The sequence below is a fragment of the Castor canadensis genome, chromosome 11 (assembly GCF_047511655.1).
Source record: "Castor canadensis chromosome 11, mCasCan1.hap1v2, whole genome shotgun sequence".
NCBI lineage: Eukaryota > Metazoa > Chordata > Mammalia > Rodentia > Castoridae > Castor > Castor canadensis.
The window spans coordinates 1987697-2011484 of NC_133396.1; the positions used below are offsets into that span (position 1 = coordinate 1987697).

Consider the following 23788-nt stretch of genomic DNA (forward strand, 5'->3'; position numbering starts at 1 on the left):
TCTGACAAACACATTCACAGAATGTTTTCTGTGTCTCTGTCCTTATCCTGCCCGCACAGATGGCTGCATTTGTTTCTCAGCCTTTTATTGCTATGCTCTTTTCTTTTTCTTAAAAAACATACCCGGACAAAAAAGCAACAATAGTGGCCAAAGGAGGACACCCAGGCCTAGACACAATGGGAAAAGGTGTCAAGTACCTCCCTCTGAATGCTTATTGGTTTAGAAACAGCCCCCCAATAGCAATGGGACAGACTGTGGGTTCATAATAACTGGTTTCATTTTATGACAATCCAGAGCTTATTAGGAAAGAAATGACAAATGACCAATAGTGTGGAGCAATAATAAGAAAAAACCCTGAGAAAGAGACCCGAAGCTGGTGCAGGAAGGGAGATATTGCACCTTAATGAAACTTGGGTTTCTTTGGGAGTCAACTGGAAGAGGTCTGAAAGGTGCCTTGAGCAGGGAGCGGGAGGGACACAAGGGGCAGAATTCCATACCTCTTCTCAGTCTCTGTGGCCCTGCCCTGAGCCTGCAGCTCCAGATATGAGGGGAGGACTTGGGGAGGTGTCAGCACCTTGGCTCCAAAGACAACAAAGATGATGACAGCAAGCACCAGCGGAAGGTGCCTGGGGAGGTGCCGGCATGCAGGAAGCCTATGGTGTCAGACAGTCTGGCACTTGTGCTGTGTCTAGAGACCTGAGAGCCCAGGACTCTGGATCACAGCAGAGGCTTGCTGGCCCTTATGCTCAGCTCTCAGAACTGACCCTGCTGTGCTCGTGAGAGGGTTGGCACTGGAACCCTAAGAAATGACCCTATGCGTCCATCCTGAGGACTGCCGGCTGAGACCAGCAGGCTCACAGGAAAGGAGGGAGGGTGGTGCAGTGGGAGGCAGGGGTGACAGTGGATGTCGGAGGAGGAAGGGAGGGTCACAAGAAAGTGGCAGGTGTGAGCTGCTGGGGATGTGACCAAGGACCTCAGGACAGAAGGCCACATCAAACTGATCAGCAGATTATTTTCCCTTCATGATGGCTTTTAATCACTCTATCTTCTCTTCCTCCCACCCATTTCTCTTTGGGCTGAATAAAAGCTTTTTGGTAAACAAGAGTCCGGGTCTGGCCTCTCTGCGCCTCCCTCCGCGAGGCTCCCGGAAGCTGTGGGCGGTGTAATAGTGTTACATGATCAGCATCAAGGCACGCTAGATTTCTGCACCTCTCGGCTTCTCTCAGACAGAAACCAATTACAGTTCCGAAGCCTCCCACAGAGGCACGGCGCCTGAAAGTCAATGAAGCTCAGCTTCTTTCCAGTGGCAAAGAAAAGCTTGGGGCTTGGGCACAAAGGAATATTGAGGGGTCCCCAGGAGGCTTATGGGGAGCAGCAATTGGGGGCATTTCACATGGAGTAGGGTCTTGTATGGAGACTCTGTGACTCTTGGGACTAGGTCTTATTTTCAGGCCCTTGGTATTTAAAAAGGTCCAAGGTGTGTGGGATAAAATTCAAAACAGGAACATGACCATCAAGACTGAAAAAGGCTTGGGCAAAGGCAAAAGGGGAGAGCAAACCAAAGAAAAGTCTGTTACTGATGCTCGATTCCCAGGCACCGAGATCTCTTGCTTTGTACTCGCTAGACAAAGTGAGTTTCACAAGAGGTGAGAACAAGTGCTCTGCTAAGTGCTTCTCACCAGAAAACTTATGGTAATTTCCCATCCTTTAACAGCCCCCTCCCAACAAGACCTCTCTCCAGGAAGAGAGGCAGTCAGCGTGCAGGCAATGTGCTGACAGGACTGCGCTGCCTGAGCATCTCCTGACGAAGTACTGGAGTCACGCCATCAGCAGGCTGCATGGACCAGGAGCTCTGGAGTGGCATCAAACAGGACTCAGAAAGGTACTGATACCCAAACAAGGACACTAACATCAAGTACACTTTTTTCTTAAGTATGACTTCGCATGAGAGGGAGACAGTCAGGTTGATTGAGATACAATTTATGCCTAGCAAGTCTCACCCTCTTTAGGCAGTTTACAAGTGTTTCAACAAATGCTTACAGCCACACGACTGCCAGCGATCAGGATGGAACAGCCCTGCCTCTCTACCCTCGACGTGTTTCTGGGCCCCTCTTGTCAAGTCCTCCCAATCACTGGTCCTGCAGTTTTGCCTGCTCTGGAATGCTGCACAATGGAGCACAAATGTGGAGCCTGTCAGTGGGGTCTTCTTAGCACAGGATACTTGTGATTCTTTTGTGCCACTGTAAACATCCACACCCAGGGCTCTTCATGCATTTCTTTTCTCTAGATGGATATACAGAGGCAGCACTGCTGGGTGTGTTCCACACATACATCTAACTTTACAGGAAACAGCCAAACTTTCCCAAGTGTCTGCAAGACCTGCATTTGCACAACTTTGGCAGCTCCCCATCCTTTGCTAGCACTCAGAGCCAACAGATCTTCAGATTTCCCACTCCATAGATGTGCAGTTGTGTCTCACCACGGTGATCTGTGCTTCCCTAGTAATGGATAACCTTAACCTGAACAGTGAGCATATTTTCCTATGCTCATTTGAAAACTTACATCTTTCTTGGTGAAGTGTCTGTGTAAATCTTTTTTTTTTTTTTTTTTTACAGTTGGGTTGCTTTTTTAACCCTGTTAGGGAATTCTGAGAGCTCTCTGTGTGGTAAGATATAAGATCTTACTTAGATCTATGTCTTACAGCTTTCTTTCACTCTGTGGCTGGCCTTTTCATTTTCTTAATAGCACACTGTGTGGTCCATTTATGCAGCATTCTAGAACAGGCAAAACTGTAGGGTCAGTTTTTAATTTCAGTGAGGTCCAATTTGTCATTTTTTCTTTTTTTGTATGGCTTGGTCTTCTGTATTTTTTTAAGCACTGGGGTTGAACTCAGGGTCTTGCACTTCCTATGCAAGCTCCCTACCACTTGAGTCATTCTCCTAGACTCTGTTTTTTTTCTTTTTGAGGTATTGGGGCTTGACCTCAGGGCCTTCACCTTGAGCCACTCCATCAGTCCTTTTTTGTGAAGGGTTTTTTCAAGATAGGGTCTCTTGGAACTATTTGCCTGGGCTGGCTTCAAACTGTGATCTTCCTGATCTCTGCCTCCCGAGTAGCTAGGATTACAGACATGAGCTGCTGGTGCCCAGCTACCCCAGTCCCTTTTTACTTTAAGTTTTCAGATAGGGTCTCATACTAACTTTGCCTGGGCTGGTCTTGAACTGACACCTTCCTTTCTTCACCTCCCAAGTAGCTGGGATTACAGGCGTGTTCCAAGCCTTTTGTATCTTATTAAGGTAGTTCTTGCCTAATCCAAAGTCAGGAAGATTTTCTTCAATCTCCTAGAAGTTTGATGGTTCTGGGTTTTGTATTTAGGGCTACAATTCATTGAGTTAAAGGAATGAAGTATAGATCAAAGTTCCTTTTTTTTTTTTTTTTTTTTTGGTATATAGCACCACTTGTTGAAAACTTTCTCCAATGGATTGGACTGTCTTCGCACTTTTGTTGAAAATCAATTGAACAAATTTGTGTGGATCTATTTCTGGGCTCTCTATTGATCTGTGTGCCTATCCTCTCCCCAATTCCATACTTGTCTCTATTACTTTAACCTTAGAGTGAGTTTTGAAATTGGATAGTGTGAGCCTTTTGTTCTACTATTTTAAGATTCTTTTGGTTGTTTTAGCTTCCTTGCTTGTACCCCATAAATTTTATAATAAGCTCGCCAATTTTTACCAAAAAGCTATAGTGAGACTTTGATTGGGACTGCACTGACCTAAACAGCAACTTAGGGAGAATTAACACCTTTGTGTTACTGAGTCTTCCAACCCAGGATCATTCAGATTGTTTCTAATTTCCATCATCAGTGTATTGTAATTTTCAGCATACAGATGGTTTTTAGATTATATCTAAGTATTTCTGTCTTTTGATGCTAATGTAAATGACATTGATGGTAAATTTCAATTTCCAATTATTTCTCATTTTTGCATAATGACTCTGTATCCTACAAACTTACTAAACTCATCCTAGTAGCATTGTGCAGAGGTGGGATTTTCCACGCACACACGGATGTTATCTGAGAATGGAGACAGTACCATCCCCTGCCCATACACAAGCATCCACTTCCTCTTCTTGGCTCCTGCACCATGAGGACCTCTGGCAGGATGTTGGTACAATCAGATACGCTCAACTTGCTCCAGGTTTTAGAGAAGTCTTTTTACCAATGAGAACTGATGTCAACTACAGGTTCTTGTAGGTGTCCTTTACCAGGGAAAGGGGGTTTCCTTCTCTTCCTGGTTTGCTGAGTTTTGTCATGAATGACCACTGGATTTTGTTAGATGCCTCTTCTACTGAGATGACCATGTGGTTTGTCTAGCCTGTTGATGTTTCTGTTGTGTGACTGATGTGAGCATCTTGAGTCAACTTTGGGATAGAATCCACTTGCTCACTAGTATATTTATTGCTGTTCTTGAATTGTTAACATTGTGTTAAGGATTTCGGGCCCATGTTTGTGAAAGATAATGGTTTATAGTTTTTTATTCTTGTAATGTCTTGGTCTGGTTTTGCTATCAGACTAATGCTGTCTTCATACCTGAGTCAGGATGGGTTTGCTCCTCTTATTTTTGGTGTAGAGCTGGTATTACTTCCTCCTTAAAGGTTTGATAGAGTTGCCAGTTATGTTGGTCAGACTTTTTCACTATGACAAAATACCTGACATAAACAATGCAAAAGGGAGAAAGATTTATTTTGGCTCATGGTTTCATAGGTTTTAGTCCATGGTCACTTGGACTCCATTGTTCCTGGGCTACAGAGAGGCAAGAACATCATAGCAGGGAACAGGTACTGGAGCAAAACAGCTCACTTCATGGTGGACAGAAAGCAGAGCCACACAGGAAGGGGCAGGACAAAGTACCTTTCCAGGGCATGCTCCCAGGGACCTAGCTCCTGCCACAAGGCCCCAACTCCTAAGTTTCCACCACCTCCCAAAACAAGGCCACCAGATGAGGCTCAGGCCTTTAACACTTGAGCCTGAGGATGACATTTTACATGGAACCCACAGCATCAGTGAGTCTCTTCTGGTCTAGAGTTTTCTTCATTGAAAGTTTCTACTATGGCCCTTTGTAGCTAAAACAGACAAGGACTATTTCTTTTAGAAGACAAGGATTATTCAGGTATCTATTTGTTATTGAGTGAATGTTGGCAGCTGAGCTCTTCTAAGGCATTTGTCTATCTTATCTAAATTGTTGAGTTTATAGGCATAAAGTAGCACTGTGAGGTATGTTTTAAAGTGTCTGTCTGTCCTTATGCCAGTATCAGATTGCCTTGACTAGTGCAAGCATGCAGTAAAATCAGGCAGAGTGAACAGTTCTGTTTTTTTTTTTGTCTTTTACAACATATATCCTTTTATGTATGTGTGTTATTATGGGCTTCTCACATTTCAGAAAAGATTTTAGTATCAGCTTGTCAATTTTTACAGAAAAAGTCACTGGGATCTGGCAGGGCCTGAGCGGAACCTGAGTATCTCTTTGAGGAGCACTGACAGCTCAACAGTCAGTCTTCTGACCCACAAACTGTGATCTGCTCCAATCTATACAGGCCTTTAGTATTTTTTGACAATGTTTTGTAGTTTTCCATTTACAAGTTTTATGTTTCTATTCTTTCTTTCTTTCTGTTTTTTCCTTTTGGCAGTACTGGGGTTTGAACTCAAGGCCTTGCACTTGCTAGGCAGGCATCTACCACTTAAGCCTCATCCCCTGTCTTGCTTTAGTTATTTTTCAGGTGGGGTCTCACATTTTTGCCTGGACAGGTCTGGGCCACAATTCGACTTATGCTTCCCACATAGCTGGGATAAGAGGCACATGCCACCATGCCCAGCTTTTTTTGTTGATATGGGATTTTGCTTTTTGCCCAGGCTGGCCTTGAACCTTGATCCTCCTGATCTTTACCTCCTGAGTAGCTAGGATTACAGGTGTGAGCTACTATGTTCAGTTTTACATTCCTTTTGCTAAGTTTATTTCTATTTTTTGCAGGGTGGTGGTGGTTTTCTTTTGTTTTTGCAGGGCTGGGGATTGAACCCAGGGCCTTGTGCATGCTGGGCAAACAGTCTACTTGGTTTTCTGAGAGAGGGTCTTGCTGTGTAGCACAAGCTGGCCTTGTATTTGTGATTTTCCTGGTTTGGCCTTCCAAGTGTTGGGATTACAGCTGGTCCACACCTGGCTTCTGGAGACCAACCAGCAACATCAGGACGGCTGGCTTTGCAGGCATGCTCAGTTACAATGCTGACACCATTCCACACTGTGTTGTGTGCAGGTGGCATTTACCGCACACCAATAGCATCTGAGGGTGTGCACGTCCACCCCTTTGTGAGCCAGCCACTGGACAGAAGCAGTCTTTGAAATATACCAAAGAGATAAGAAAAAAACCCACGTTACTCTGTAATCAGAACAAAATTCAACACAGTGACCACTGGCATCTTTGGACTGCCACGAAGGAAGCACCACGCATGTGCAGGATGCAGAGTTCAGTGTCTGGTGCAGGTGCCGACTTATCTTTCCCATATTGCCACTCACTGGCACCAACCTAACACTCTCACTTTATCATGTACAACAGGCACAGTAATTTTACCTGGCTATTTGCTTCTTGGGAAGCATAATTTCACAAAATGAAGAGCAGGGAAACACTCAGATCACACAATGATTCAAACACAACTGACAATAAGGCAGGACTGACTGAGAGGTTCTTCAAATTAATTGAGTTGTGTAATGCATGTGTGGGAATTAAAAATTTTTGATTTTGAAATGTCTTCAGATTTTTAAAATTTCCCTTTTTGACTGTGCTTGGTCAAATCTCATGTAACTGATTTGTGAATATGGTGGGCTTCCTGTGAGTCTTTTTCTCTATGTACATACAGACCGTTTTCAACATATGTTTGCAGATCACATAGCAGATGTGAGCTCTATAAGCCAACGCAGAGAAGGCTGTTTCACTAAGCACAGGTAAGCCATGTCCAGGCCTGTAGGAAGTCTAACGGTGAGCTGATAAGCACAGAGGCTGCAGAGCTGCCATTACGGCCATGGCTCTAGACGCTTAGCTGCATCACACAGGTGCGTGCTACTGTCTCATTGGTGCAATTCTGTTACCTCAGCAATTTAGGGTTTGGAGCTCTTCACTCATTCTGAGGTCCCATCTCAGCCCTAGAACTGTTTATAGTTTACCTGTGAAGCAGGCTAGTAAAAAAAAAAAAAAAGTTCCTCATGCATTGTATTACATAAACACACCATGAGATGATTAGTTAAGATTAATTAAATAAAGGATACCCTTATGCATACATCTGGAAAAGGCAGGAACAAAAGCTTTTTTAAAATAACAAGATAGAACATGCCCCACTCCCTTTTCTAAAGTCTAGAAAAGTTCTTTAATTATTGTGAAGAAAAGCCTCTTCAGTTCTAAGTCTGAGGCTGTGGTTGCCCCAGCACCACAGACAACAGCAAACTAGCCAGTGTTCACCTCAGGCTGCAATCAGTGAAAACTTGGTTTATGTGCTCAGCAGGGCCAGAGAGAAATACTCATTTGCTTATTTGGCAAGTACTTCCTGACTCCTTCTGTGTGGCGGGAGTCCTACAAGACCCTCCTGGGCAGTCTTGGGGCTGTGTCCATGCTGTAGGCTTCCTCCGTGGGTGGGAATACTCAGATGTGCCCCAGAAGAACACAGAGGCACTGTATCAGCACTGACCTGAGAGGCTGGTGTGGCACCAGCCAACAGCAGACACTGGCCTTGGGTCTGCACAGGAGCAAAAACCAATGTGCTCTGGGTGCAAAGGCGCTCCCTTTGTTGTATGCCTCACGCCTCTGGGAACTTCCTCCTACCACCAGCTGCTGTGTACTTGAGGAAGTATGCTCACTCTAGTGCTTGGAAAGGAAAGTCAGTCCTCAGGAAAACATCAAATGCACATTTAAGTCTAAGTGAAACACACTTTGGATCATCTGTGCTATTTTCTTCCTTTTATCACAGGAAGATGACGGGAACAGTCAATCTTCAAGGACTTCAAGGAAAGCCACTCATTAGCATCCTAGGAAGTCACCATCACTGCCAGCCACTGCGGTCACAGTGAACAGGAGAGCTGACCCTCAGGCTTCTTGCCCACACTTCACCTCAGCTGCCACAAGCAAGAGACTGTATTCAGACACCAAACTTCTGTTAGTATTAAACCAAATTCCATTTGACTCCTAAACAGACCACAGTGCGGCTCTAAAGGACAAGCCTGTCCGCCGCCCAGGGCTAATTGCCTCCTGCATCTGCTTGCTTACAGCTGGGCAGCTCACCCACAGTGCACAAGTGATAGCAGTCATGTTCTCGTTCCTATTTAACCAGAAGGTGAAGTGATCAGAAGAGAGCACGTCCCCCTGTGTGGGGACAACATGGCTGCAGCCATCTGGAGGTAACTGATGAGGGCAAACCCCGCTGGCACTGGCACTGGATCCTGGGCTTGGTGACTCAGCTCATCCTGCACACCTGGTGATGTGGGGGCTGGTTTCAGTTCCAGTTTCATTTTTTTGGGCAGTACTGGAGTTTGAACTCAGGGCCTTGCACTTGGCGGGTAGGTGCTTGACTGTTTGAGCTACACCCCCTGCCCCTTTTTGCTTTAGTTTTTTTCAGACAGGGTCTCAATCTTTTTGTCTGGGTCTGTCTCAAACTGCAATTCTCCTAATTATGCCTGCAACATAATTGGGATTACAGGTGTATAACACACCTTGCCTGTTCTTTGAGTTAGGGTCTTGCTAACATTTTTTTGGCCTGGACTGGCTTCGAACTGTGATCCTCTTATCCTCCACTCCAATGTAGCTGAGATTACAGAAATGTACTACTCCCTGCCCTGTTTTTGTAATGCTTCTCCCCTCCCCTAATTAAAAAGGTATCTTGTGCTTTGTATAGAAATGGGAGAAGACAGAAACATATGAGGAAAAACTAAATTCAGTGTCATCATAATCACATGGTTTGTGATCTACACTTAAGGTGTCTACTTCTAGTCTTTCACAAGCATAAGGGGTCATGCACAGCACATAAAACTTTTGTCATGAGCATTTCTGTATGCTACTCATTTTTCTTTCTTTTTTGAGACAGGGTCTCCCCATGCAGCCCAGGCTGGCCTTGAACTCATGATCCTCCTGCTTCAAGTGCTGAAGTTAAAGCTGGGATTTCAGACATGTACCACCATGCCTGATTACCACTGATTAATTTTAAAGCCTAATTGTTTCATAGCTCCAATAATATCTCACCAAACCTTTCCTAACTTTTTAACCATCTGGCCTCTGCTAGACATTTAGGTGGATTCCAGTTTTCAGTATTATCAGTAAATACAAAGAGCATCCATTCTCTGATTATTTTTGAGGGATAGAATCTTAGCAGAGCAATGACTAGGTTAGAGGGAATGGCTGCCTAAGCCCTTTGATACTTATGGCCAAACTACTTGCTAGAAAAGCTGGGCCATGTCACCCTTGTGGCTTCGTTTAAAAATGGAACAGAGGGCTGGCCGAGTGGCTCAAGTGGTAGAGCACCTGACTAGCAAGCATGAGGCCCTGACTTCAAACCCCAGTACCATGAAAAATTAAAAAAACAGCATAAAAATGGAAGAGAGATCTCCTCTCTATAACGAGAGCTTCATGCGGTACCTAGAACCAGTTTCCTGCTTTGAACTCAGGGCTTTGTGCTTGTTAGGCAGGTGCTTTCCTGCTTGAGCCACTCTGCCAGCACTGCTTTGTTTTACTGATGAAAATCATACTATACTTGCCGTAGGGAAGAGGAAAGCAAGAGAAAGCTGTAATAAATTCCAAATGCTTTTCACAGAAGTGATTTAGACATCTAGCTCAACACACAAGTAAGAGTAAGTTATGGTCTTTAATCCTTGCCCAATATGCAGGAAGAGAGGAAGGCTTTCTAAGAATGTTCTCTAGACCTATGGGGAAACCTAAAACTGAATATCTACAGCTCTCTCAGAGAGACGGATGTGGAGGCTGTATAAATAGGGTGCAGCTGCTGGGACCTCCTGACCTATCTGCTATACTGGGGCAGTTAGACCTGGAAGACAGTTGCACCAAGGGAACCAGATGTGTTGGGACTGGCGCAGCCAGCCTGGCCTAACAGTCTCCCGTGCCAAGTCACCAAGTGTGGCTGGAGGAAGTGATACATAATGCTGGCAAGTCCTAGAAAGGCAGTCTTTTGTTTTTCCTTTGAGAAGATAGAAGGCAAGTGAAGCCTCTGCCTCATTGGCTCTGCTATCTTTACTGTTGACTCTCCAACCACAAAAGCAACTTGCCACCAATGCAGTGTGACAAGAGCCCCAGAGGCAAGTGCCAGGGCTGGCAGGCAGTGAGGGGCCCTCTGAGGCCCTGCCCACCTGTTCATGTCATGGCTCCTACCTGGGCTAAAAGGGCCCTGTGAGCCAGAGGACAGAGGCAGGATGGGGCTTTGGGCCACCAGGAAGGGAGTAAGAGTGGCCAATGTGAGGCAAGAGGTCTCAGGGACCCAGGCCAGTGCCAAGGACACGTGGGGAAGAAGAGAGCCAAGAGTAAAGCTCCAGGCCCCAGTGCTGGTGCTGAAGGAGCTAGAGCCCACCTCCCCAGGTTCTGTTACAGCCCCAGACTAGGACGCACCTTCATGACAGGTTGGGCAAAGTACCGAGCACTCCAGTCACAGAACCCCGTCTGCATTGTGGCACAGATGAAACTTTTGTGGCCAGCAGCTTCGTCCGCATCATCTGTGGTCTGTGGGGGGTTGGGAAAGGAGGGTTAGGACTTCAGTCTTATTGTTCTCTACACTTTTTTTTGAGACAGGGTCTTACTATGTAGCGCAGGCTACATCAAACATGTTGTCTGTGATTATAGAAGTGCACCACAATATCCAAAGCTCCTATGCTTAACACTTGAAAGAGTTCCTAACTGGGGACAAAGGTCGCAGTGAACAGTGCTCTGACTTCTAAAGACAACTATTCTGTGCTCTCTTCCCTCAAGCATCCTGATGATCAAGAAGTCAAGCTTAGTTGTTTAATAGCTCCAATCGTAACTCACCAAACAATTTATAACTTTTTAACCTCTGGCCTCTGCTAGACATTTAATTGGGTCTCATTTGTCACTATTATAAATAATACAGACAGCCTCTGTATCTGATTTTTTTTTAGGATGGAGTATTAGAAGAACAATAACTAGATCAAAGAGAATGTCTGTCTAAGGCTTGATACTTACTGCCATACTGCTTTCTAGAAAAGTTAGGCCCAGCCTCTGGACAGGGCTGGGGTGGGGAGGACTGTCGCCGCTGGGTTAAGAAGCATGACTGAGGGCTGGGGATGTGAGCCAAGAGCGTAGCCTCATGCAGGTCAGTTGTGACTTTAACCACTTTGACTCAGGAGTGCCAAGAGGACCACACTTTGGCTGTTTCCCACCATGGGATACAGGACTCCCTGCATTTGTCTCATTCCACATGGGCTGGCTTGGGCAGTTTCTTCTGCTATGCCATATGCTTGGGGGTGAGGCTCAAGAAATCCCTCAAGCTTCATCCTGGCAGAGAGGGGCCCCCATCAGCCATGGGATGATGTGGATGGTGGGTTCATCTTCTGCTTGGAAGCAGCAGCTTTGGCTCCATCCTGTAAGCCCTGGCAGGGGGAGGGTATAAGGTGAGGCAGCCATCTGTTGGCTCTACCATATGCCTGCCCACACCACGTCAGAGCCCTGCCACGACAGTGACTGCACTTGGAGCTCATTGCTGTTCGAGGCACTGAAGTCAGATGGGCTTGGGGCCAACTGTTGTGTGTGGAGCACTGCTCAGCTGCTTCCATGTGTGTCCTGCTAGTCAGCCACATGGGGAATCTCACTCCAGAGCCAACCCGCAAGATGGCTGCAACTCCTTTTTCCTTCACTGGGTGAGAGTGAGCCATGATGCCCCTCCGCTATTGAGAGACATTAACTAATGTAAGACAGCCAGACAAGGTCCTGGACAACCTTCTTTAGACTGTGTGTACTTGACCAAGAAAGAAGCAACTGCTGGACAGGACAGCAGAGGGCCCCACGTCAGGCACATCTCATGTGACTTGCAGAACCCTGAAGCAAAGGTGCAGACTCCTGTTCTCTGAAAATTTCCTTTTCAACTTAACAGCAAAGCGTGTGTGCTATTTGTGTGGAGTAATTGAATGTTTAGAGAAAAAACAAACAACTCATTCAGAGTAAACACCGTAGAACTGCTGCCACCTAGAGCAGAGGCAAAATGCTATTTACCCAAGAAGGGAAGAAAGCAAATTAACTCTCTGCGTGCATATTTTGTTTTGTGGAGTTGCCAAGAGTAGCAGACCAGAAGGCATCCTGGATGCTGGGAAGACCAGGCCCTGCAGATAGGTGCTAAGCCAGGGTGTCACTGGGTGAACAAGGGCACCAGGTCACAGGGCCATAATGACCCAAATTTGGGGTCCTCAGCAGACCCCTCAGCGCCTGGTCTTGACACCTAGTGTTGATGGTTCCAGAGGCACTGTGACACTGTTGTCTCTACCTGATCTGGGCCCTTGTCAAACATCTTCCGCGTCCGGGGGAATTGGTGGGAGTGAGGGGTGTACTGCGCCCCCGTGGTGCCCGTGGGGCCTGGGCGGGCGGAAGGCAGGTCGCGGCTGACTGGTTGCTTGGCCACATCATTGGTTAGGCTGCAGCTGCTGGTGCTGGATGCCGGTGGGGAGCCTCTGCCATCAGGAGAAGAGCAGATAGCACGAGTTACTGAGGATCTGCCACAGGTTGCTGGGACCCACGCCTCCTCCCAGCCAGATGCTGCAAATGGACCCAGGGACATCCTCAGTTGCCTGACATGTCATCATGGCTTTCCAGTGCCAGCTGCTGATGCTGAGTGAGGACTATCCTTGCTGGATGTCTGCTGGCAGGCACTAAGACCCTAATGAGCGAGAGGCAATGAGGACGGAATAACTGAATCCTGAGCAGTGTGCTGGGGAGAGCACATGGTCCGTGTTCAGCTCACATTCAGGACCAGCTGCACTACTTCCTGAGTGGTCAAAACTGGTGGGACAGTTCAGAGTCTAGCCTGTCAGGAACCCATGTGGAGAACCTAGGTCCTCTGAAGAAAATCCCAAAGGCTACAAAAATCAGGCTTAGTTCAACACTATGTGCTAATGAAGAGCTCCTGAGACAGGACAGAATTCTAGGAGGGGGCCCAGATTAGACAGGAATGGGTGTGTGTGTGTGTGTGTGTGTGTGTGTGTGTGTGTGTGTGAGAGAGAGAGAGAGAGAGAGAGAGAGAGAGAGAGAGAGAGAGAGAGAGAGAAGGGTAGGGGGGAAGGGAGAGAGAGATATAGATATATAGAGAGAGCTAGAGTGAGAGAGAGAGAGAGAGCTAGAGAGAGAAACAGAGAGAGAGAGAGCTAGAGAGAAAGAGAGCGCTAGAGCGAGAGAGAGAGAGAGAGAGAGAGAGAGAGAGAGAGAGAGAGAGGGAGACAGAGAGAGCGTTAGAGCAAGAGAGAGAGCGAGACAGCTAGAGCTAGAGAGAGAGAGAGCGCTAGAGAGAGAGAGAGAGCTGGGTCTCTGGTCCTCCATGACAGGTGGAAAAGCTCACTTCAGGCCACTTACCCCACCTGGTGGATGTGCATGCCCTTGTTGGTCGGGCTGGCTGGGGCTGACTGGGTGAGAGAGGAGGTGTCAAGGATTCGCTGAGGTCGGGCATTCACTGTGGCCTAAAAAAGCAAAGGACAAGCGAGGTGGAGATCAAAAGGTGGTAACCTCCTCTGAGGCATGAGGCAGAAACACAAGGCTGTGGTTGCTTTTGTGTAGCTTCAAAATGGTGGAAAAAGACTTTTGTCTAAGGAGCTCTCAAACACCAGTGGAAGACCCCAGGTGAGCGAGTCCCACAAAAGCAGCCCTGGGGATAAAGTGATGCTCACATCTTGAAATCACTCCCTGGGTCCTGGGAGGCCCAGGGCTGGGGAGCAATCTCTGTCTGGGGTTCTTGAGGAGCCTGAGTGTGAGATGCTCTCAGAACAGCACAAGGCCAAGCTCCGGGCCAGTTCCCACTGTTCCTCCCCACTTTGCCCCCACCAGTCCTGGCTTCTGGTAGGATCTTCTCTAACACTTCACTTTTCACTTGAGAGCTGTGAGGCAGCTGGAAAGAACCCTCACCACCCTTTCAGGAGCAGGGAGGCAGCTGGAGGCTCCACAGAGCACTGAGGGACAGACAGCACTTAATCAGTTGATATCTGCTCAGGTGGTCTCTGAGGTGGTGACTCATCAAAGTACCCACGGCTCTGCAGTCACTGTGCAATTATGTATACTGTGTTTCCCAAAGGGGTCCATGAAAACCACAGAGGCTGAGGACAGATCAAGTGTGCAGGAGTCATCTACTCTCCAAAGGCTAAGAGGCACTGCTGCTCTGGGGTGTGACCTGGGCTCTTGGGGCTGGGGTAGAGCATGAACTTGGTCTGTGCAAAGCCCCGGGTTCTATCCTAGCACCGTACAAAAAGAACATCTCCATCACACAGTCATCTCCCTCCACCCCCATGTTCCAGCACAGGTGATGCTGGCTGTGCAGAGTACACAGGGAACGACTGTCTCCAGGCAGGGAATAACTTGGGAAAAGAGCAGGCAGGCAGAGCGAGAGTGAGCTAGCCTGGCTTGTGAAGGGCAGCTCACACTGCACTCACGGTGCTCCAGGTGAGCACATCACCTGGCCTCTGTTTATTTTCCATGTCTCATCGGGCAGGTGCAAAACAGCTCCTATACCACGGCATTGTGGATGAATGGAAGGTCAAAGGTCTTATGAACGTCCTCCAACAAACACTGCTGGGCTTGAAATTTTACATGGAGAGCTTTGCACCAGCCTGGGATGTGATACTCTGGAGGGCAGGAGTTTTGCTCAGAGTTTTACCAGGATTTTGTGTAGATGTGGAAACCAGCCATCTGCTGGGGAAATGAGCAATGAGGAAGCCATAGCAAATAGGAGTGTTAACTGCTTGTCTGTCGGTTATGCTCGTGTGCCAGTGTGGCAATACGTGGTATGGCTGGCAGAACCCACTGGGTTCTGCACTCCAGAGCTGTGTAGATTCAGAAAGGGCCTAGCAATGTTGAGGCCCCTATATCAGGACAGAACAAGTGGCTCTTTAGGTGGCCACTGACCCCACTGCCAAGGATGTGCCCTGAGAGCCAGCAGGGCCAGGTTGCCTTCTGAAAGCTCAGGGAAGCATGTGAACCAAATAGAATCACCACCTGGGAGGGCTCTGTTCTAGTGGGCCCTTCTCTGGCCTCAGGTTTCTAAATTATTCACTTCACTGCCAAAAAAAAAAATCAAAGAAACAACCATAGAAGTCTTCATTTATATAGACAGCATCAACATTTCCCATAGTCCTTGGCTTCAAAATGGAGATAGCAAGAAAACAGAGCAATAAGCAGTCTTTAAACAGTGTTTCATATATATATATATATGTATATATGTGTATACATATACATATATACACACACACACACATATACATATATTTGTTGGCGGTACTTGGGTTTGAACTCAGGGCCTCACACTTGCTAGGCAGATGCTCTATCACTTGAGCCATACTTCCAGTCCTTTTTGCTTTTCAGATAGGGTCATGTACTATTGCCTAGTGCTGACCTTGGATTCAATCCTCCTACCTACGCTTACTGCATAGCTGGAATTATAAGCATGCATCACCATACCCAGTTGTTTCTGGGTATTTTATTATAAGAGTAACACATGTTCTTGGGAACTTGTTTTAGCTTTAGTATTTATTCAGTCAATTCTATAGGCACACACACTCTGCAAAATCTGACAGCCGTATGATTCCTTAAGTTTAAAAGAAAAAAGAAATTTATACCTACACTGTAAGTTTAACATGCATTTTCTCAAAATTTCTAGAGAGAAAGTGGGCAGTACCAGGGAAGACAGAAAGCTTTAGGGACTAGAGTGGGGATTTCCACTGAACCCACAGCCTCTCTTGTGCTCAGCACTGCTGGGTTACAGGGGTGACTCAGAAGCCTGGTCTCGTAGTCCTGGGTGTTCCTCCGTGCTTACCCGTGTTTGGTTCCTTCTGGAGGCTCCTCCAGGAAAGCTGCATAGGCCACAGTGCCAACAGCTGCCCAACTGAGCAGTGTAGCCACACTCAGTGTAGGCACAAGATGTTCATCTTGTATCACTTTCAAAACCTGCAAGAGGTGGCACTACGGGGCTGGGGACATTTTCATGATAAGTGCTAGTGACCACAGGATGACCAAAGTAACTTGGGGGTAAGCACAGTGTGGAATTTGCTGTGGCTTGATTTGAGGAGAGACATGTGCAAAGCTCTGCTGGACAGGTAGTTCTCTGCAAACTGTATTTCCTAAGTAAAGGTTTTGGAAGTTATAGGTATTATTCAGTTAAAACAATGGTAACAAATGAAGCCTTGGGACATCTCATTTAGCACATGGGGCTCTCACTTGGGAGCGTGCTTGAAGAGAACCCTGGATCGCTGAACACTGCCTCCTCCTGGGCTGGCCCTATCAAGGATGATGAAGATGATAACCCTATGCTAGCAAAAGCAGCTCATCATAGAGCCTCCTCCCCAGAGGCTTGGCATGGTGATAAGGGCTTCACAGGCTGGAGTGAGACATTTGATCCTCACGACCCAACCCGAGAAGGCGGTTACTTCAGTGATCTTGGTCTCACACATGAAAGTTGGGAATGTGAAAGGGCTGGCCAGCAGTCAGTGAGCCAGCAGATGCCTGTCCAGGCAGAGCTGTCCCCAGCCTGGGCTGTGCAGCTTGCTGGGAGCCAGGGCTCCAGGATTCACTCCTCCAGGCTGGTCACCTTTACCTCTTCTGCTCCTATGCAGCAGCCACACACAAACTCCCGGAGAACAGGCTCCAGCTGCCACCCTAGAGCCACGGAGTGGATCTCTGGGAGTGGCCTGGGCACCTCAGCCAGGATCATCTCTCCAGGGAAGGTTTCTGCACGGGAATTCCACACAATAGCACAATAAAAAACAAACAAAACAAAAATGTGATGGTTCATCTTGATCATCAACTTGACTGAACTGAGAAACCTAGGAGGTTAGGAAAGCACACCTGTGGGTTTCCAGAGCAGATCAGCTAAGAGGGGATATCTGGCCTGAGTGTGGATGGAGCCACATGACAGGATGGGGGTCTGGATGGAAGAAAAGGGGAAGGAGGAGGAAACCCACCATATATCTTTCATCCTTTTAAGTTTTATGTCAGGCATTTTGTCATGATGGAGCAAGCTGCCTAACATAGTAAGGAAGCCGTGTTCTAATAGTGTGAGGCTGAATATTAAGTATTAATGACAGGGTTTTTTTTCTTTCTTTTTTTTTTTTTTGTGCGTGTCTGGTGCTGGAGTTTGAACTCAGGGCTTCACGCTTGCTAGGCAGGTGCTCTACTGCTTGAGCCACTCCACCAGCCCTTTTTGTGTTGGATATTTTCGAGATAGGGTCTCATGAACTATTTGCTCAAGCTGGCTTCAAAGTGAGGTCCTCCTGATCGCTGCCTCCCAAGAAGCTAGGATTACGGGTGTGAACCACTGGCACCCATCTTATTTTTTTGTTTTGTTTTTTTGAGGCAGGGTCTCACTATGTAGCCTAGGCTATCCTCAAGCTCATAACCTTCTTGCCTCAGCATCCTGAAGGCTGGGATGACAGGTGTGTTTAATGACAGGCTTAACCGAACTTCTGAATATGCTCTTCTGAGAATCTCAACCTTTACTTCATTGGTTACTCAGAGCTTTGGTCTCGATGTTACGCTTCACCTCTGGTTAAGAACTCAACATGTGGGGTGGTCTGTCCAAATCCCACAGCAGAGACAGCTCCTGTTGGAATCCGGAGGCTTTTGCACGATGTTCAGGTGAGTTTACATGTCTATGCTTTTGGATTTTTCTCATAACTACAAAATGAGAAGTGGCTGTGAACTTGTGAGACCTGATACCTGAACGCCTGTGCTTGGGTTTCCTTTTGTGTCCTCCTCAAACCTTGGGGAAGAAGAAGAGGTCAGGAGACAAGAGCTGTTGGGGCCTCAAACAGCTCCTTTAGGTTATTATTTTCCTGTTTCTACCTCTGTGTGTTTTGAGATTTCCCATAATAAAAACTAAAAGCAAAACACAAGCCATAGGCCCATGGAACAAGCATTTATAAACATGAAATTAGGCCATCTATTGAACTGTATGGATTCTTTCACACATAGCTGGTAGCAATTCTTGAATTTCTATGGGGCATCTCACAGTAATGAGGCTCCTTTGACTTTAATGAACAAAAATTTGGCTTCAGAGTTAAGTAATGTAAAACAGACTCACTTCTTTGTAAAATGAAGTGTAATCCCTTCAGTTCCTATAGCAGAAAGTAAGGCATGATTTGAAATTAAAATAAGGATAAGAAAGGGTTTCTTTAATGTTTTTGCTCCCAAATCCTTCAGGAGCAGCAATTACTCTTAAAGACAAACACACACAGGCACACACAACACACATAACACACATACAATACACAGGCATTGCTGTGCTGTGGCAAGGTCTCCACTCTGGTCTTCTTCACTCTGGCTATTGTGTACTTTTAGCTGGTGGCATGTGCATTTTGGGGTGTGTGTCATTCTAGACCAGCAGAGCTGGCACAGAGGCCAAATGCCACTCTGCTGGGCATCTGGGGCTAAGTCATGCACCATTCTAGTGGGACATTAGGCTATTTTATCAGGTGGTTGCAACTTGCTAATATACCAGATGACACACAGAGGTCTAGTTATCTTAAAGTGGGTAGGAGCACAATCTCAGAGGACCCAGGCCTGGGAAACTATGGCTGGCATCTCTATTGTAGAGCAGGGAGAAATGGTTTCTCTGCTTCATGGACCAGAGGCTCCTAAGAGGAACTACCTAACACCTGAGGTCACGCTGACAGCAGTGAACTCATAGTCGTGAAATTCAGTATTAGACATGGGGATCACAGTGTTAATTAATTCAGGTGGAGTACGGGTAAGGGTAAGTACATAAAACCCACTGAAAGTAGACTTAAATAGGATGACTCCTGCTTTTCCATGAATAAAATACTCAAGAAGCAAAATTAAATGGGGGAAAATGATCACAGTGAGGGTCCCTAACTGTGTTTCCAGGCTGATGAGAGGGTGGGCTGTGGCCAGGAGGCTATCCTGTGTCTCCAAGAGCAAAGAAGAGGCCATCAAACACCTCTGTGTGCCAGAGACACAAGGGAAACAAGGGAAGTAAACTGGCCAGTCTCTGCTTTCTTTGAACATAAATTCAAATTCAAAGAAATTGAATTTGTATTAGTGAATGTCCATACAAAGCTTTGGAAACAATTCTTTAAAACCCAAATTTGAGCCAGGTGGGGCGGTGCACACCTATAATCCCAACTGCTAGGGAGGCAGAGGCAGAAAGATCATGAGTTCTAGTCCAGGAAAAGTTAGAAAGACCTTGTCATAGGGGCATGCCTCAAGTGGTAAAGCACTTGCCTGGCATGTGAGAAGCTTTGGGTTCAATCCCTAGTACCATAAAACAAACAAACAATAATAACAACAAAAACTCCAAAATAAACACTACCCCAATCTCAAAAAAAAAAAAAAGTTTAAGAAATTTTGCACAAGAAGTATGAGAGGCTAGAGTCTAAAGGAGCAGCGGTAATAGGTCAGCACAGACCTCCCTAACATGCCACAGGTGGGAGTGACTGAGTCAACCTTCAGCTCCAACCTTCTGAGCATTGGCTCATATGGGCTTAGGGCCTGTCACTGCTTGGGGGCCACACAGGTAGTTTGCTGGGCACTTATGCAACCCTCCAGGTCTTCCTCCAGGCTCTTCACCTTTCTTTTCCTGCTGACTTCCTGCCTATCCACTTTCTTCTCTCCTTCCCTTCCTCCCTCCCTCAGCCTTAAACCATAATATATAACAAACATGTATTTAAAAATAGTTTTCTATTTGGATTGATCCCATTCAACTATTCTTAGTTGAAAAGAGCAGATGACTGGATCACTTACTAGTTTTCTATTAAATAATGAAAACATTAACGTGACTGATTCCATTTTGCATAGGCCAGGGACACAGAACAGTCGCTCAGGTGCTGCTGCAGGTAGCCACACACTATGACGAAGGAAGCAAGCCGAGCCGCACAGTCTCTGAGTGGATAGAACAATCCAGGTTGCACCAAGTGGGCATTAAGATAATGCTGGAAGTTCTGCAGGGCAGGAACACAGGGAAGTATCCCTGGACGCCAAGTCCAAGCTTCCAGTGGGCCATACATGTGACCGTACCTCTTGAGTTTAAAGCCCAGAATTTACTTTTGCATTATTCTTATTGCTATAAAGGGAAAGATGAGATTGACCACTTCAGCATTTTAAAACTGGGGACTCAGTGAGGCTCTGTTACTATCTCTGAGACACTACCAGGGGTCGAAGAAGTAGCAACCACAGCACTGAAGCGATTTCAGCCAGTCAGGGAAAAGATGTAAATAGATCAGCAGAACACAACCCCAGTGAAAGGGTTTGCAACCATGCAAACAGGTTGTCATGGGGGTTGGGGTGGGGGTGAGGGTAGGCTGCAGGGACTTCTGGCTCCATATTTACTGGAAGAAAACAATGGACTGAGGCTGAAGGTCACAGGACCCAGACCCTGTTGAACCTAGTAAATGGGTGACACCTGAGGACAACTCCCTAGTGTGATGGAATCACATGAGGGTGGAGAGAACTACAGGCAAACTAAGCTAGCTTTCCCTATACTCTTCTTGCAACTTTTCTCGAATCTTGAAATATTATCAAAAAGTTACAATTCCTTTTAATGCTCTAATGAATGACTTTTAGTTCCATTCATAAAAGCTGAACTGCCAGGTAAATTGCCCAATTTTTAAAACAACTAGAACACCAGAAAGAAAAACAAAATAAAACATGAAACAAATGTTTTCAGACACTGGATGCTGGGTACCCACAGGTCTGTGATTCCTGAGAGACAGAAAACAAATAACTGTTCCATCTTATGACTTGCCAAGTGGCCTCCAGCCAGTCTAGTCCCAGGCTACAGCATGGCAAAGGGGACACAGAGCTGACCTCTAGAGAGGTGGGGGATCTGGGATTTGTAGGCTGCAGTACTATGGTACTACAGGCTGTAGTACTGGGGAGGACAGCCTCAAGATCTGCCAGGGAGATCCTGGAGTCTTTGATATTCTTCCGCTCATGGGTCAGGAAAACTCATGAAACTAAGAGAAGAACAGCCAAGTTTCCAGAGCTTAAACAAAGGACTGGGAAGAGTCCCCAAAGAAGAAAGGACTAAAATCAATGACTTACACATTAAGAAATCAGAATAAGAGCAAATGAAATCCAAAGTAAGCAGAAGGAAGTGAAAAAATAAATGCAGCTATCAATAAAATGGGGAAAAGAAACAAACAAACAAACCAAACCAACCAACCAAATAAAAAAACCCAGAAGTTGGTTATCTGAAGTCTCCTCTAGCCAGAATGGCCATGAACCAGGAGTTGTCAATATGGCTGTAAAAATAACAGCCCTTACACTTTACAATGGAAGCCACATAATAATATGGTTCGGGGTATATTATGAACCTCCACATTGAAAATATTTGTTGAAAGCTCAGTTTATTTATGTGTTTTAAAAACAACAGTGTACGCATTAATGTGCCTAGAGATCCTTGTTTGAATATTCACGACTGAGAATCAGAAATTTGAGAGCTTCAAAGAAAACCTGCGATCACGCGTACCTTGTAGGCGATGCTGTTGAGTACTTTCATGGCCAAATCGGAAACGTCTGGATAGGGATCAGCAGCCAGATGCAATAAGACTCTCCAAATTTGAGTGTAAACACTATTAAAAGAAACCCCTAGAAAAGAGAGACAGGAGATGTTTTAGTAGCAAGTAGCTGGCTCTCCATGCACTGGCAGCTTCTGAGGTGGCTCCATTTTCTGAAAACCTAACCACAGTATCAGAAGGGCACTTCTACAAATCTGGGGCTACAGGAAGCTCCCCAGTTTGCTACTCCAGTAATCCCACTGGTAAATAGGCTTGTTTACATGGACTCATCTTTCGAGGCCAGATCTTTCTAAAAAGAAAACTGGGCTAGAAAGGGCAGGATTTGCAGTTGGGATGCCTTAGCAGCTAAGAGAGCACCACCAGTCCCACAGCGAGAGCAGCATATGATCTCACTCATGTTCCAGATTCTAGGAAGAGCCGGGTATGGTGGTGCACACACCTGTAATACCAGCAATCAGGAGGCTGAGGCAGGAGAATCGTTAAGTTTGAGGCCAGCCTGGGTGGGCTACATAGTGAGACCCTGTTTCAAACAACAACAGCAACAGCAACATAGGTTCCTAGGAGCCACCACTGCCCACTGCATGTGCAGTATGTGTGGTGCAAGTCTCTGTCCACTCCACCTTAGTAGGTGCCCTGTGCAGTGTGACTTGCTGGACTCCTCTGGTCCACCACACAAGCCAGCACTGTTCTGGGTTCCTAGGAAATTACAAGAAGTGTATGTGACAAGATCTGCCCACAAGGATCTCCCAACTTATCCAACAAGCACTCAATGCAAGGTCTGATGCAAAGACAGGCAAGACAGCACCACCAGGGACACAGATGCATCAGTGCACGACAGCAGCAGACTGCAGGAAAATAAAAGGCTCACTTGCTGAGGGCCTTCGTGAAGACTGCTCAATCCTATTTAAATTCTCAGCAATCTTAAGGCAGGAATTGCTCTGAGGAGGCTAAGGCCCAAAGTGAAAGATGTGAACTCGCCTGTCTGACCTTCAAGCCAAGCTGATTCCAGGACGTGGTCTTCCCTAGGGCAAGAAGAGGTAGAGAGAAGAAGATCTTCTTAAAGAAGATCTAAGAGGTGACGGAAACCCAGAGCCTTTGGGGAAGCATGTCTGAGACCTGAGAGTCAATGAGAGTGTTAGGGATGGTGTACTCAGACACACAACAGGGAGCGGGAGGTGGAGCAGCAGGGAGAGGGGAGCTGCACATTGTGGGAGGCTGTTGGAGCAGGGGCAGCAGAGCCTGGGGCTACATCTTGCTGAACAGGAGAGGCAAAGGAGGGACTAAGGTGACTTAAGAAGAGAGCAAAGGCTGCTCAGAGGATGAAAGGGGCTGAGTGAGGAAGAATATAGCCAGTAGCCGGCAGAGTCTTTGCTGTGAGAGGAGGAGACTGTGAGTGTCCGCTTCATGCTGGGGAGGAAGAGATGGCTTGCTCCTAGGCATCTGGGGTCAAGTGGGGTAACAGTCACACAGAACTCCATCCTTGTTATTTCAGAGTTTCAATGAGAACCTCCTCTTTTGTTCAACAAGAACAACAAAAAGAGATTCGTGGAGTTCAAATAAGCCATAACCCTGTGTCCCTTGCTGGGCTGGCTCTAGTAAGCACCCAGTGTTTATGGAGTTGGTATGACATGCTGTCAGAAGGCACAGTGCTGTACAGTGGGCACAGTGTTAGTGGGATGCGCTTCACGTGACTCCCTCAGATCCAGAACAGACTGAGGAAGGTTGCGAGTGAGGTCAACATGGATGTGTATCACTATCCATCACTCCTCTGACCCCCAACCTCTCATTTCCAGATGCAGGGTGGATTCCATTTCACCTCAATTAGTCCTGAGCTGTGTGTGCTCATGCTGGATCTGTGACAGCCTGCTGTACACACACCCTTACCTGCCATGAGGGTGTAGGCATCAAGAGGACCATGCTCTTGGTTCCCAGGTACATGCGTCCCTCCCGAGGTAAAAGGAAGGAAATAAATCCCGAGTGTTTACAGAAGTCCCTGGTGACTCCATCATCCTGCATGTGGG

The 23788-nt window shown here is 46.6% G+C and overlaps 1 protein-coding gene across 5 annotated transcripts in view; it reads right to left on the reverse strand.

Moving 5' to 3' along the window:
* Positions 1-23788, reverse strand: part of Rptor (regulatory associated protein of MTOR complex 1) — a 351661-nt gene that overhangs the window by 18048 nt on the left and 309825 nt on the right. For all 5 annotated transcript variants that reach the window (XM_074044925.1, XM_020168971.2, XM_074044926.1 and 2 more), the window contains 4 exons: positions 21719-21837; positions 13606-13709; positions 12527-12710; positions 10645-10755 (listed from right to left, as the gene is read on the reverse strand). In XM_074044925.1, coding sequence (XP_073901026.1) covers positions 10645-10755; positions 12527-12710; positions 13606-13709; positions 21719-21837 — 518 coding nt within the window. The remainder of the gene's footprint in view (positions 1-10644; positions 10756-12526; positions 12711-13605; positions 13710-21718; positions 21838-23788) is intronic.